The 15919-nt window shown below is 53.4% G+C and overlaps 1 protein-coding gene across 8 annotated transcripts in view; it reads left to right on the forward strand.

Moving 5' to 3' along the window:
- Window positions 1-15919, forward strand: part of CTIF (cap binding complex dependent translation initiation factor) — a 288471-nt gene that overhangs the window by 148171 nt on the left and 124381 nt on the right. For all 8 annotated transcript variants that reach the window (XR_003516957.2, XM_027576486.2, XM_027576491.2 and 5 more), the window contains one exon: window positions 7589-7665. Coding sequence is in view for 7 of the 8 variants with exons in the window: in XM_027576486.2 (XP_027432287.1) it covers window positions 7589-7665 (77 nt within the window). In the remaining variant the exon portion in view is untranslated. The remainder of the gene's footprint in view (window positions 1-7588; window positions 7666-15919) is intronic.

Here is a 15919-nt window from a genome sequence, read left to right on the forward strand (position 1 = left end):
TTGAGACAAGCTCATTGTCAGGGAACTGAACTTGGTATTTTTATGGCCCATTAAGTTGCCAAGTGCTATGGCTGATTTGTACTGTTCACCCTCGGGATATCTCCCCAAGTTGGGCTGGAGATGGGGGAGTCCCGAGCTGGCTTGGCCAGAGGGTCTGTCCTGCCTCTGCAGGGCTCCAGCTCCCTGGGCTTGCCCAGTGGGCACGGCAGAACCAACATCCAGTCTTTCTTCTGCCAGGCTATTGATAGGGCCCTCTGCCTGAATCCTCTGGAATCTTCTGGAGAGAAGGAACCATTAGTTCCCATGTACTTCTTGCGAGCGACAGGAGCCTGGTAGGGCCAATGAACGTGCAAGCTCGTGAAGAAGAGGAGAGGGACCGTGGTTTCCAAGAGGCCCGGGTGGAGAGTCAACATCCAGGTGTGATGGGGGCAGACAGGTGTGTCATCGGAGAGAGCAGGGCTGGAGCACAGGGCCTATCTTATCTCGTCAGGAAACTAGTGAAGATGCCTCCCCACGTGAAACTTCACACTGCGACCTCACCAGGACCGGGATCCCCAGCCTTCTTTCCAACTCCGGCATTTCATGGCTCCACTGCCTCCCATTAAAGACCATGCAGTTAGTGCTGTTTGTCCAGATCTTCTGCTCTCTGGGGGATCCTTCACATACTAGGAGGAAGACTTCCTTATATTTGCATAATGCTCTCTCCCTCCGCAAAGAGCTGATATGTGAGCGAAAGATAAACGGACATGGGAGGCAGTTCGGCTTGGAGGATTTCTATCAGGCTCAGGTCTGGGGTTAGTGGCCAGAGGTCAAGGGTCACAGGAATATTAGGAAAATCTCTCTGAGGGGAAAGTGGGCATGGGGTTCCATGAAGTATGCACATCTTTCCAGCTTCCCTGCCTCTCCTGTCTCCCTGGTCCCTGCAGGTGTGCCAGATGCTGGGAGTGGGCCAAGAGGCAGATGAACCCTGCCTGCTCTAGGGGTTTGGATCTCTTTTCTCAGATAGACCAAAAGCACTGGGAAGGTAGGGGCCTGGGCAGGATCTCAGGCTGTTGGTTTGATGGGAGGCCAGTAGACCCTAGCACAGAGCCTGGTACTCCACCGCTGGAGCAGCATGACCCTATGGGTTATGGCCCCAAAGGCTCTGGAGTGGAACAGGTGTGGGGTTGGTAGCACTCACCCACCAGGGAGAATCAGATGGACTTAAGACCACCCATGTCAGATAGGGCCCTAGAGGACCACACTGAAAGGAGCAAGCTGCTGAGGAGGAGGGAGCACATGGGGGGAGGCCATCAGGCCAGCCTCGTGCTGTGGGCCTGCAGCTGGGACCGTGCTGTGGGATCTGGCTGGGAGGGCCAGGAGTGTATTCATGTTCTAGAGCCACCATAACAAAGTACCACAAACTGGGTGACCTAAAGAACAGACATTTATTGCCCCACAGTTCTGGAGCTAGAAGTCTGGGATGGAGCGGTCCGTAGGGCTCGTGCTCCTTCTGAAGGCTCTGGGGAAGAATCCTCTTTGCCACTAGCTTCTGGTGGCTTCCAGAAGTCTTTGGTGGTCTTTGGCTCAAGCTCTATCGGTCCAACACTGCCTGCATCTTCCCGTGGCCTTCTCCCTCTGTGTTTCCTGTTTCTTTGTAGCCAAATTTCCTTCTTCTTGTAAGGACACCAGTCATTGGATTTAGGGCCCACTCTCATCCAGGATGAACCCATCTTCACTTGATCATATCTGCAAAGACCCTATTTCCAAATAAGGTCATGTTCACAGCTCTGCAAGGGTTAGGACTCCAGCTAATCTTTTTGAGGCACAGAATTCTACCTGTTCCAGGGGGTGAAGAGGACAATAGAGATGGCACCAAGCCGGACACTGGTCAGGAGCACCAGCACGGGCCCTCAGAATACCCTGGTGCTTCCCTGCCTGCCCACAGCACCAAGCACATCTCCACACGCTGCCGTGACCCTAGCATCATTGGCCAGCAGGTGGAGGTGGCAACACACCTTCTGGTCTTCTCGTGAGCCCCTGTCAAACTCCTTAGGACTCAGCCCAGGTTCCGCTCCGTGGCAAAGGCTTCCCTGACCCTTCTCCCAAGCAAGGTCCTCATTCCTTCTTCCGGGCTGCCAGAGGCGTCTGTTCAGTGTCTCCTGTGACGTGTGGTGTCCATCAGCTTACTCGTTTTGTGTCCCCCTGACCTCCAGGGCTGGAACTGGGTCTGTTCATTCTGGTATTCTCCATCTGAGGCACCTGGCACCTGGTAGGCCTTCAGCGCTGACTGAGTGAGAAAGGACCACGGATGGACATACGAGTGGGTGGGTAGACGGATGGAGGTCGAGTAACAGAAGTCTTCCCTGACCACCCCCACCCCTGCACACATCCTCTTGCTGGGCCTGTTCTGCTCCATAGCGTTTTCATCAATTATCACAGCATCTACTCATCTGACTGTTGTCTTTCTGCTTTCCCTAGAACGCGTGCTCTGTACAAACAAGCATTTTGCCTATTTGTTCTTTCCTACTGTATACACAGTGCCTAAAACAGCCATTTTTATAGGCTAGGTGGATGGAAGAGGGGTGCGGGACAGGGAGTCCAGTGGAAGTGTGTCACTGTGATCAGAGTCCGCGGGTCGCAGAGCCGTCACCGTGCAGGCTCCTTTGCTCAGTGAGCTTGTTGGCCCTCACTTACGGCATCCTCACCCCAGATGCAAGATTTGTCTGTTTATACTGGCATCTCAGGACAAGGCCCTTACACTCCCAGCCTGGGGCCCGCAGCTCTGTTGGGCTTGCCTTTAATCCCTCAGAAATACTGCCCTGGGTTGTATCAGCCTCAGCCTGCCCTGGAATGGGCGGACTTTACATAACGTGTTTGTGCAGCCGGAGCAATCAGGCACTGCCCTGCAGAGCCGCGTCTTACACCATTGCTGACCTCCAAGTCAGGGGTGTGTGTGTGTGTGTGTGTGTGTGTGTGTGTGTTGCACATGTATTCTGTCAGTGCAGCATGTGGAAGGAGTATTATCTTCCCTCTGTCCCTGGAGAGGCTTGGTTTATATAATCTACTTGTCTCCCAGGCCCATTTAGTGAACACAAGTGGTCAGAGGTTAGACGGGAGGGCGGGGGGACTGCAGCCAGGTCTCAGAGTGACGGGAAGAAGGGTTCTCAGGCAGAGAAGTGGACAAGAGCAGGCAGGGCCTGGGGTGGTCCAGCGTACTGCTGCAGAGGCTCACGCGATGGAAGACTGCTAAGACCCACCAAGCGGCTGGTAAACCAGAAGGCCGGTACTCTCATTTATGGAGGTGGGGGCGCTCTCATACCTGGACTGACACTACCTGGACCGACATCCATATGGGCCTCTTGCAAAGCATGGAGTGGAAGAATTTGTTGAGTAAAGAATTATAGCAAAGGCCACTCTTGCAGGATAATTCTGACAAGCCTGATAAATTTCCCATTCTCCACTTGAGGGATAGATTCTAAAAAGCAGGAAGGGATCTCTGGTCTAAAGCCAAAGTACCATCTCCCCTGGCCAGGCCTAGAGATACCAATTCATGCTCCTTTCCAGATTCCTCATTAGTCACACTTGTCAGTGGGTGCCTCTTACCTAGGACAGGCTGCCCTTTGCAGCCCTATCTTATGTAAAATGTTTTAGGGCAGCTGCTTTCTGGAGAGTAATTGAGTGAGAGAGGAACACTTTCCATTGTGGCTGGGTCTTCTTTCTTCTTTCTTTTAACACTTCCTGTCCCATCTACCCGGAATGTACTGCCCCCGGATTTTCTTCCCACCTTTTTAAATGGAGACATGATTTACATACCATGAAACTCAGCCTTTTAAAGCATACGGTTAGTTGTTTTTTTTAGTATATTCACAAGGTCAAGCAACCATCACCACTGTCTAATTCCAGAATATTTCTGTCACCCAAAAAGAAACACAGTACTCATTAGCAGTCACTCCCCTTCTTCTTTCTCCCCAGCCCCTGGCCGCCACTCATCTACTTTCTGTCTGCAGATTTGCCTATTCTGGATATTTCGTAAAGATGAAATTGTACAATATGTGGTCTCCGGTGACTAGCTTCTTTCCCTGAGCATGATGATTTTAAGGTTCATCCACGTCGTCACATGTATCAGAACTTCCTTCCTTTTAGGGACGCCTGGGGGGCTCAGTTGGTTAAGCGGCCAACTCTTGGTTTCAGCTCAGGTTGTGATCTCAGGGTCGTGAGATTGAGCCCCACATCGGGCTCCGTGCTCAGCAGGGAGTCTGCTTGAAGATTCTCTCTCTGCCCCTCCCCACCACTCTCTCTCGTTCTCTCTCTCTCTCTCTCTCAAATAAATAAATCTTAAAAAAAAAAAAAGAACTTCCTTCAGTGGCCATATAATATCCCATTGTATGGACATACCACATTTTGCTTATCCAATCATCAGTTAGTAGATGTTCGGGGTGTTTCCAGTTGTAGCTATTATGGATAATGCTGCCATGACATTCATGTCTTACCTCTGGCCTGTGAGTAAAGAACTTCTGCCAACCCAGGTCAGCAGCTAGCCTGATGGCAGATGTGTGACTAAGCACAGATTTTTTTCTTTCTTCATCTGTTGGCCTCATCTTTGCCCCTGTTGACACCCAGTTACCCTTGTCTTAGAAGGACTGTGGGGAGCATCTTGAGTTGTATGTGTCACTTGGTGGCGACCACCCACTTGAGAAACAAAGTGACTGATTGCAGAGGGCCCTCCAGCGAAGCTTGCGTAAATAGTGTGCCCTGTCTCAAGCAGGAGCACCTGAAAGTCCTGTGTAATTCACTCATTCATTTATTCACCCAGATGCCTATAGGCTGGGGCTCCAGGTGGTCTTGGGGGTGGGACCTGTCCTCCATCACCCTGGCCTGGATTGCTCCTGGGGAGGGAGGGCCTCAGAAGTGCAAGACTTTGTCCTTTGACACTTTTGTAGCTGATTTCTGGCCTCCCGCTGAGGTCCGTCAGCCTCACACTGAAGAAGGCACAGGCAGAATTTCTCCCTCCTTCTCCAGCTCCATACCTGGGTCACCAAGCCCTCTGCTAATCCCTCTGCCTTCCCTAACCTGAGCTTTCCCCCTGCAACCCCCTGCAAACCACCTCAGCCAGTCTCTGTGCCAGGCCCGGGGACGCCACGAGGAGAGGGACCAGCGCAGCCTTGCTGGTTCGGGCCCACCTGGCCCTGAGCAGAGTGTCAGGACCATGGGGAAGATGATGAAGGTGAGGGTGATGGAGGTACCGCTGGAGAGACTTACAGAGATTTACTACATACCAGGCACTAGGCTACATTCTTTACATGCTTATCAACTCAGCTAAGCCTCACCAGGACCCGAGGAGGCTGATGCTGTTATGAGAGATGTGGAAACCGAGTGCTGTCAAGGTGACGTTAGCTATCAAAGTCCCACGATCGTCAAAAGGAAGAGCCGGGAGCTGACTGCTCACAATACAGCTGCAGAGCCCATGCTTTGATTACTATGACATCTTCTCCGCGGGCACACATATATATTACTTTGGGGGGAGATAGATGGATGGACACAGAGGCCATAGCAATGGCTTCATTAGAAGCCCCAAGCGGCCTGGCAGGCCCTCCGGGCCACAGTGAGTTTGGTGGAAAGCTAGGACTCCGGCTGAGGTTGAGTCCCCCGAGGGCAGCTCCTCCTGCTATGGGTCGTGGAGGAGTCGGGCAGGATGCAGGGCAGAGCCCCGGACTCAAGCCCAGACAAGGGCGGCTGCCCGTCCCGGGCTCATGGAAGGCCCGGTGTGGCGGAGAGCTCCATCTGCCCGGCCTCACGGTGAGATCCTGATCCAGGCCGCCAGCTTGAGAGGGAGCCTCAGCTTCCTTCCATTGTCTGCGTGGGGCACACCCAGTGTGTTCCTGCGGTGACCCGAGGCCAGGAGGGAGGGAAGGGGCCAGCCTGGAGCTGGGTCAGGATGGGAGAGGGGAAATGAGAGGGGAAGACGTGGTGTTTTTCCTTGTTTGTGTTTTGTATTAAAGAAAAGCAAATAATATCCTTTGAGAAAACCATTAAACAAAGCACATCCTAAGGCTGCGAGGCCCATTGTGGCTGCCTGGAGCCCGGAATTCATTCATGCCTTTTTGGCCAGATTGTTAGAGGCAAGAGACAGGGTAGGAGAGAGGGAGTGTTATGACAATAAATGTTGAAATGTGTCATTCCCTCCCTGAACTCAGTAGGAGGCTAGGCCATGCATCCATAATGTCAGAGTCCCTGCGTCCTCTTGAGCCTATTGCCTGTTGTCCTCCGACTACCCCACCCTGGGAAGCTCCTTGAGACTGGCCAGAGCTGTCGACATCCACCCCACCACAGTCAGGGGCTAAGCCCTGAGAAGGCAGCCCAGTGCGGCCCTCCACGATGGACCCTGAAACCAGAGGGCTGCTACCATAGAGGATCAGGGCCTCAGTCTCCCTGTCTATAAAGGAGGGGGAGGGGGGCTAACTGGGCGCTCACTGACCATTCTCCAGCACACTGGGTCCTGTTACTCCCTCTCACCCTGTGTGTGTGCAGGGCCTCGTGCGTAGCATGGGCCAGGGGCGGGGTGGGGGGGTGTCACACGCTGGCTGTAGACTGCATCAGGACCTGTACACAGGTATCCTAGCCCCAAGTCAAACCACCCCCTCCTTCCAGCCTTCCAGGCTAGGGTCCCCTCCACTACCCCCCTGCCCACCCACCCTCACAGACTGCCCGTAATGTGATGACAGTGCTCACCCCCATGTCCCACCAGAACACACCTTTCTGCTGGGAGGAGGGCGATGGTAAGAACAGAGCTGCCCATCAGCCCAGCTTCGGCATATAATTCTGCCTGGGGCTTGGCATTGGCAGGATCAGCCTCGTGTTATAAGCAGAGGGTCCATCTCCAACCTTGACATTAGGTGTATAGTTGTTGTCCCGATGACAATATACAAAAGACCATTCTTGGAATTTTCCCCAGTTTAAAGTTTAAAAAAAGCATTGAACTATGTCATGTTTCCCCTAAACACTCCCCAGGAGTGTGAGGAATGAGGGTCTTGGGGCAGAATTGCACAGGCCGTCCTGGACCAGGGTGAGGCAACCGGGGTCCTAGCACTGCGTCTGCAGGAGGAGGCTCAGAGTTTGCAAGGGGCTGCATCTCCTTGGTCCCCTCAACAGCCCAGAGAAGATACCGACATTCCCACTGTGTCAGGAAGCTTAGAAAAGTCATGAGTGTTCAAAGAGTAACTTGTCCTTGGTCGTACAGCCATGAATCCGGGATCTGGTCCCAGCTCCGTTGCTAAATCTCTGCAAGACCTTGAATGGGTTCATTCACCCCTCTAGCCCTGAGTGTCGTCATCTGGAATTTGAGTGACTGGATATGACACATTCTAAGGTCCCCTTTGTCTCCTCACTCTTCTTTGGTTCTGTAATTCCAGCATCATTGCCTGGTGGGAAATTGACTCACCCTCCCATTTTCCATTTTTCAGTCTGGATTTAGAGGTCAGAGTCCTAGTCTTTCCAAACTCCCAGTTTCTTTTGGTCATAGAAGTTATCATCAATAGTTACGTGCAAGAAGGTCTTTGCTCTCTTTCCCAAGTTACTCACGATCCCCCCTTCCTCCCACACCACACAGGGCTACCACCCAATGCCCCACGAAGTGGAGATCGCCCACACCAAGAAGCTGTTCCGGCGGCGGAGAAATGACCGGAGGTAGGAGAGACTCCGTCGAGGGCTTCGGGTTTTCTGTTCTTGGCCAGCAATCTGTAACTCCGTCAGTTCTGGCCAGGGTTTTGCTTTCCCCAGGGATCCACTGTTACCTATGAGATGAAGCAGTGGGGTCGGGTACCAGTTGGGAAGCAGTAGCCCCACTTCTCGGGACTGGCCTAGGGAATGGATCCCTTCAGGAGTCCAGGGACAGGGTGCAGAGGTTCCACAGCTCAGAAGGAGAAGGGCTCTTTCCACTTGCCGCTAGGACCGCAATCCTCAAGGGATTAGGTCCCAGCTGACATGTGTTTTGAAACATGGCCTCCAGGAGGCTCCAGAGCTCGTGATTCCAAGGGTATCTGTGTCTCCTGCTCTTCCCTAGTCACTGCAGAGTCGTCCCTGGCTGTGCTCGGCTCTGCAGTGACAGGCGAAACACAGATCAGCAGCCGCACGTGCACCTGCTCTCCAGTGCCTGGAGGAGCTCACTTAAACTAGGGCAGAACCCAGGGTCTCCCCACAGTTCGGCGGGCTGGGTAATAGCAAGGGGCCGGAAAAAGCACCCCGAGACAGCTCTGGATACACAAGCAGCTGAGGCTGGGTGTCCTGGGAAGACCTGCCTTCATTCCCTTAGAGCCTTTCTTGCATGGAAAGGTCCTCCTAGTATATTTCATGTGGAAAATTCCAGGCACAGAGCGATGTTTGTAGTCTGTGGACATTCGTAATAAAGCAGGGTTAGAGTGTATTTTTTGTTTGGATATGCATCAGTTATTTCTGGTTGGAAATATAAAAAAAAAAAAAAAAAGAAGAAGGAAGGGAAGGAGGCAGGAAAGAAGGAAAGAGAAAAAAGGCTTCTGCCTGAGAATTAAAATGAGGCATGTGCCTCTATAGGGAATTTCTTCTTAGAGCAAAGTGATGGCCTGTGGTTTTACCTTTAACGAACAGAGAATATTCTCAGAGAGCCAAGGAACAGTCCAGGCGACATCCCTTGCTCAGAAAGCAGAGGTACATGTTCTCCTGCTGCCCCTTGAAACTAGGGCTGTGGCTGACCGGGGTCCCTGGGCCTTCCCTCCACATGTGGGCCCTGAACAAGGAGTGCTGGGTGGTGGCCACAGCTCGGGTTGGCTGGAGGACGGGGCACCCAGAACTCCTCGTCATCAGCTGGTGGATTTAGCAGGTCTGCGGCCTTCCCAGGGGACAGTAACCATACCACTAACTAGGAGGAAGGCCGTCCTGGCTTAGAAACCAGAACCACTCGGCACGTTATATAGCAGCAGGAAAAGGGGAAACTGAACCAGGAGAGTTGGACCAAGCCCCGGGCCAGGCTTGACAAGGGTACGGTGATGGCTCTGTGCCCCACCTCAGTGCTATGCTGCTTCACAGAGGCTAACTCCTCATTTCTGGGCACCTGGCAGACGGAAGAAGTAGGCAGCACCCCTCTAAGAGGCGAATGGGGCTCTCGGGGGACTGGGGAAGAGTCAGGGAGAGCAGAGGCTGGGTGTCCCACCTCCCCTGCCCCCTGCTCCCGAGTCTGTGTCTGGAGGTGTGGGGAGTCCCCGAGCTTTGAGTGCAGAGTCACCCCATGACCCAGGAGCAGTGGCAGGCTGCTGCCTCGCATCCAGGTCAGCCACACCTTGGCTTGTGGGCCAGGCCGCCTGGCCCAGCAAGCACCCCCTGGACAGCAGCAGGCCTCCGGAAAGCAGCATGACCCAGGGATATAGGAAGAGGAGCGTGACATGCGCACACTGGGAAGCTGACCTTCCGCTGAGCCACGCTCGTGTTAACAGATGCCCGGTTAGGTCAGCGCACCTCGCAAAGGATGTGGACCCGGGACAGGGTCCAGAGCAAGGCAATAAAGATGATTAAAGGGATGGAAAGTATGTCCCAGGAGGAGAGGCTAACGGGACGGGGCCAGGAGAAGAGGAAGCTGCAGGGAAAGAACATTCACACCAATAAGCTCATGAAAGATTTACACGGAGGCTAAGGGAGAGCTGCCTCGCATTCATAGGGACCCGAACCAGAGGAAGCTAGCTGGGAGTGGGAGAGGACGGTGTTTAGCTAGACCAAAGATGGGCTCAAGGAAGAAACGTCTTGGTCGCTGAAGCTGGATTGTGTGGTGCCTTGTAGCCTGGAGCAGGAAGTCTGCATCATAGCCCAGCTCCGGCGGGACGCCAGGCTGGGCGTGCCCTCACTGCTTTTCGTCCCAGTTGTTGAAGTCGGAGATACATGCCCTGGAATTAGACCCTGAATGTGAATTCTGCCTCCCCCATTCCCTAGCTCTGTGACCTGGGCAGATTGCTTCATGCCCCTATTTCCTCTTCTGTAAAGTGGGTCTACTAAGTGGGAGGCTTGAACGATCTAATCCTTGTAAGGCCCCGGGAAACGGGCTTAGCGCTGGCCCACTCTGGAGTCCGAGGTACATGGGGAACACTGTAAGGGGAGGGGTGGGGAGATGCCTGCAGCGAGGGTGGGCTGCCACGCGGGATCTCACTTGTGAGCCCAGGGAGCTTTGCTTTGCATTCCCTCCAGGATCAACTGCCCAGGCAGGCAGGGCTCCCTCCAGTGTAGCCGTCTGCCGACTCTGCTCCCACACTCCAGGGGCTGGTCCCAGGGGCTGTGTGATTAAAGTTGAGCTGTGAATGTGTTCTCCTCGTTTTGCAGGAAAAGGTGAAGCTCCTGACCAGTTCATAGGTTGTTTTCCTGAAAAATGTTCTCAAAACTTAAAGAACTAGTAACCACTTGTTTCTTTTGGGAAACCACTCAAAGATGTTTGATTTCAGACAAAATGATGCATTTCATGATATGAATGTACTAAATGAGTATTTCAGCATTCCTCAGAGAGCAGTATGCCTCGGGTGCTCTCTGTCCCCAGAGCCCTGCAGGCTGGAGGGGGGCCTGCAGAGGGTTCCCCTCCCGCCCCAAGCTACCCACCCAGCAGGTGCAGGCAGAGGAGCACGCTCCCAGAGGGCTGAGTCCTGGCCATGCTGCTGACCCACTGCCTGTGTTGACCTTGAGTGAGTGCTCACCTGCTGGGGGTGCAGGATTCTCTCGACTCCTCCCCCACCCTGCTCCATTTTGCAGAGTGAACAAACTGAGGCAACGAACAACCCGTCGGAGTCTCTGTTCCCTGGGAAGCAAACTCTGGGATGGAGATTAGTGGGCAGGGCACTTACTGAGGTGCCTCCTTTGGATCAATAGCTGTAGACAGGAAGGGAAGGGAGCAGGATGGGGCAGAGGGAGAAGCTGAGCTGCAGTGCAGTCTGGCTGGGGAGTTCTGACCCTACAGGGAGGTGACTTCAGAGCTGTCCCAAGATGGAGTAAAGGAGCAGCAGGTCTTTATATCCCCATGTCTGCTGGTCTTTGGAGAGAATTGCCACAACCTTAGGCCAGCAACTGTCATCACCCAGGGCAGTTTCTGTAGGGGCTGAGAGACACCCCAGCATGTGCAGCAGCTGGCGGGGGGAGTGCGCCATTCGTAAAGGGGGATCCGGGTGGTGCCTCACAGCGAACACCCCAGTTGGAACAGGACTTAACTCTCCTACTGGGTTTGATGGAATGGCGCTCCGTACTACATGCTGAGCTCCGGAGCAGAGCAGAGAAGTGTCAGCCTTGGTCCCTGCTCTCCTGAAGCCATCAGAATGTGGTGTGTGACTGTGTAGCATCCGAGCATTCAGAGAAAGGAGCCAGCAGGGGGTGGCCGCGGAAAGCTTCCTGGAAGAGGTGGGCATTGAACTAGCCGAGAGACACAGAAGGATTTGGAAGGGGGGTGGGAGAAGTGTGAAAGTTGCTACAGCCGAACAGGTGTGGGAGCCAGGGATTGCCACCACCCCCCCAGAAGTCCCCCCACAAAGCTCCCTAGAAACAGCACCAGAAGGGTGGAGCTCACAGCAGCCACCACCCCCAACTGAACTAAGTGGAAGGGAAAAGCTGGAGCTCCTGGTTCCGGATGGGCCCGGCCCAGGGTGTTACAAGTCTCTGTCGACACCACGCACTCCAAGAGCCCAGCGTCCTGACACAGCGGACCAGCTGATGCAGGCACTCTCATTCCATCCCACGCTGCCCTAGCAGCCGGGGAGATAAGAGAGCCATTCTCCAAATTAATCTGTTTCATTAAGTGCGGTCTCAGAATGGTTCGTTTACTCTATGTGCAAAGCACACTTGGAAGGAAGAAGAAAAGAATGCCGTGGTCATCCACCTAGTGTCAGATGGCCCTGCTGGGCGAGGAGCAGGAGAGTGAGCTGTCCCACACTTCCACATGCCACACCCTCCCTGGGTCCCCAGGTGGTGCAGTCGGACCACATCCGGGACACTGCAGGGTGATTCGAACCTCCAGCAGCTCTTGCTGCTTCTGTCCTACCAATGACCATGACCGTGGCTCGGTGTCCCCTAATTGTGGAACCAATTAAGAATTTCATCCCGCCTTCCCTTCCTCTGCCAGCAGGTGCCCAAACCTTCCCTGGGTGCCAGGCTCTTTCCCTAGGGACAGAGTGTCAGCTATCAGATTTGATTTTGCAAGCTCTCTGTGACATCATCTGGGTCACTGATAAAAATGAACAGGACATCTGGAATTAGTGGTGATGCAACTTGGTAAATAAACTAAAAATCCTGACTTATATAATTTAAAAGGGTAGATTTTGTTGTATGATTTACATGTCAATTAAAACATTTTTAATGAATAAGTCTGGTCCCGGGACACAGTGATACCACAAGCCCCTGGAAACATTCCTTGAATCTTGATGTCTGCAGGGTTCCCCAAATGCATCAGGCAAGTGACCCTTTCAAAAGAGGCAGAAAATTCGGTCTAGTTTTGTGTGAATCTGTGCTAGCTATTAGTGTGGTGACATTGTTTCTTCCAAATCATTTGTTTGGGAATCTCTGAGAGAAAGGCTATCTGTATTTTTCTGGTTTTTTGCAAAATTGGAACTGTATGCACACAGTCTCTAGCACTTTGTCTTTTCTCCAAGACTCCTCAGACGTGTTCCGGGGCCATTTATGACCTTAGTGCAGAGTTCTCTTTTCCTGAGCAATATTGCTCCATCCCGTGGGCAAGATGAGCATTCAGGGCACCCGTCATTTCCCACCATCCTGTCCTGGGTCCTGGGCATTGTAGGGATGCTCCGCAGGGTCTGCCTTTCCTGGGCCAGCCTCTGATAGAAGGCAAATCTTTGTTTCAGCTGGCCCCTTAATTCTACATCGTCCCCATCAGCAACCTTATGCTTCCATCCTTCTTCTCACTCGAAAGACAAAAATACAATTTTAGGACTGTCGTCAACCCTTGGTCAGCGCACTCCTTGACGCGTTCTGACGACTACCCCATGCTTTGAAATTCGTCACTGGTTATGGGCAACCAGTGATGACTGTCTATCTAGAATCACTTTATCCCTCCTCCTCCTCACTTCGAGGCTCACGGGCAAGGACCCTGGGGATGCCCTCTGCCTCCTTAACCCTCTTCCCGTAAGTCACAGTCGCTTTTGGGAGCTTGCTGCTCCCTTCAGCACCTCGGATTACCCCTGCCGTCATGGAGTCCTTCATCCTGTGAGGATGACTAAGTCCCAGATCTTGCCAACCAGGAACAGATCAGGAAATAACCTCGTTTGGAGCCCTGGATTTATCCATCGGCTCGTTCACACAAGTTGTTAAGTTAGCCCTTTTGGAAGTAGAGTCCGTCCTCATTACTCGTGGATTCCATATTTGCAAATTTGCCTACTTGCTAAAACGTACGTGTAACCCCTGAAATCAGTATTCGCAGTCCTTTCAAGGTCATTCGCGGACATGCGTGGGGCAGTGAGAAATTTCACTTGCCTGATATGCACATTCCCAGCTGAGGTCAGACCAGGAGATGCCCCTCCTTTGTGTTGCAGCCCTCGACCTGCAAACAAGCATCCTTTTCATGATCGATTTAGCACCGTAATGTTCACATGTGTGTGCTTCGTGTTGGTGAATTTGCTGTTTTAAGTGCTCCCGAGTGTGGTGCCGAGTTGCTGTCTACTGTTCCTAAGGGCAAGAAGGCCGTGATGTACCTTTTGGAGAAAAATACATGTGTTAGATAAGTGTTATTGAGGCACAAGTTCTATATAGTTGTGAGACTTATAACGTATTTTCAGGATCGATAGAGTGCTGTTGACCATGACTTCACCATTAATGCATCAACACTATATATTAAGCAAGGTGTCTTTAAGCAGAAACACATAATATAAAGTTTATGTATTGATCACATGGGGAAAATGTTGTGACCAGGGGCTTGTGGAAATCTAACCCCGTATATCCCCTGGGAGCAATTGTTCAGTGTTGCCTAATTTGGTGTTTGCGGAACTTTGTAGAACTTCACTACAGTGAATAATGAGAACCAACTGTGCTTGCTCTTTAAAGCAGGGTAGAGAGGTGCTCAAGGTAAAGGAATATATTGTGAGGGATGGGCTTTCAGACCCAGTAATTTATCTTGTGTGGGTGGTGGTAGTAGAGCTGGGGACCAGAGAAGGGAGGAGCAGGAGACCCTTCCTCCCCTGGATGTCCCCTGGCTTGGGTCTCATTGAGGGGACCTCTGCTTCATTTGCCCCATCCTGGGATGACACTGTCCCTGAAACCCCCCCAAGACTGCTTAGCGCTGCGGTGACCATCATTGTCATCCTGTCATCAGGAGCCCAGGGGACAGCGAGACAGATCACACTGCCATTGCCTGAGGTTTGTCTTTATATCCCAGCAAGGAAATTGCCCTCATTAAGTCCCTGCTAAAGATAGATAAGAAAATGGGACAGGCAAACCCCCACCTGGCAGGCAGCCCTGTCAGATTCGAAGCAACATGAGTCAGATAGGAATTATTTTTAGGCTCCTTCTCCTCCCTCCCCCACGCCCACCCCCGAGCAGGCACTCTTGGAAAGAAGAACAGCTCATTTCTTGAAGCCAGATGTCCACGTCCGTGTCCAATGGACGTGAAATTCCAGCCCTGCTATGCCTAGAGAAGACCCCAGCCGCTGTACAAATCATGATGGTCAGATCCTCCTGTGGACCGGGCAGCTGCCTCGGGCAATGTTCCTGAGCAGAGCTGGCTATGAGAGGGCCCGGGAAGGCCAGCCTGCAACTCACCTAAGGCCAGTGCACCTTCCCTGGATGCCCTCTCCTGCCCTTCTCTCCTGGCACACGCTTCATGCTCAGGATCGGCTCTATGCATCACAATTCGTGGGAAAGAAAACAAGGCCCTGGGGCCCCTCTCCCAGGGAAGGGCCAGCATGTCCCTTGGGCCCAGGCCCGCATCCGTGGGAGGGCCATTTTGTGCATTTTGGCAGAGCTCCCGGGTGCCGGGCCTGCCCACCCTGGCAGTGGGCATCTCCCAGTCTGTGCCCACTCTGGGAAGCTGAGCATTGCCCTTCTCTGTTGGCTCTCTTGCCCTCTTTCCAGCTCTTAGGATGTATTCGGACCCCACTGACCCCAGATAGCAAAGGAGAGGGACAAGGAGGCGGCAGGGGGCCCGCGCCTAGAGGCCTGGGCGGCGGCAGGGTTGCTGACCAGGAAGCTGGCTGAGACAGAGGAATGCCATCTTCACGGGCTCTGTGAATGGGACAGGAGAGAGGGTGGATACCCCAGGAAACAGCCACCTGTGTGGGTTCAGTTTCTCCTCCTCAGGGGCCTCAGTCTCTCAGTTTCGGCCATCGTGGCATCTCGGAATTGGCTCAGAAATGTTAACCCCCAGCCCTTCCTTCCTTGCTAGAGCATGTGGAAACAGGCAACTCTGGGGGCCCCGAATGACCAGGCCCCAGGCACCAAGTCTGTGTAGCCTTGCGCGGGGGCGGCATGCGTGGTGGGCAGCCCAGGGCCCGCACCAGCCTCGCTCGGCTTCAGGACTAGCACCCCTCTCACCAGGCAGCTGATCTTGAGGAGCTAAGGACCCTCGCCAAGCCCGTTCTTCTTGCCATCTCAAGGACATTGATGTGCAGCCTGCAGGGATGCGGTCAGGTGACAAAGGCAGGCCATATCTGCTGCCCCTGTGTGCATCTTTCAGGACCCAGTCTGGTCTAGGTCTGCACCCCAGGTACCCTGCCCACCTGGCTGAGTCCCCATACTCCCAGCATCTGGCTGCCTGAGATGGGATGCTGCCTGGGACCACCTCACTCGGAGGGTAGGCGGTACATCCCACTGGGTCTGAGGCCTTTGGGCTGGACCCACGGGCAAGCCCAGCCCACCCGCAGGCCTCCAGAAGTCACTCGGCGATTTAACAAGCACTCCCAGAATGCTCACCATGTTCGGGACACACTGAGCCCTTTACAAA

Source organism: Zalophus californianus, chromosome 14, assembly GCF_009762305.2.
Source record: "Zalophus californianus isolate mZalCal1 chromosome 14, mZalCal1.pri.v2, whole genome shotgun sequence".
Taxonomy (NCBI): Eukaryota; Metazoa; Chordata; class Mammalia; order Carnivora; family Otariidae; genus Zalophus; species Zalophus californianus.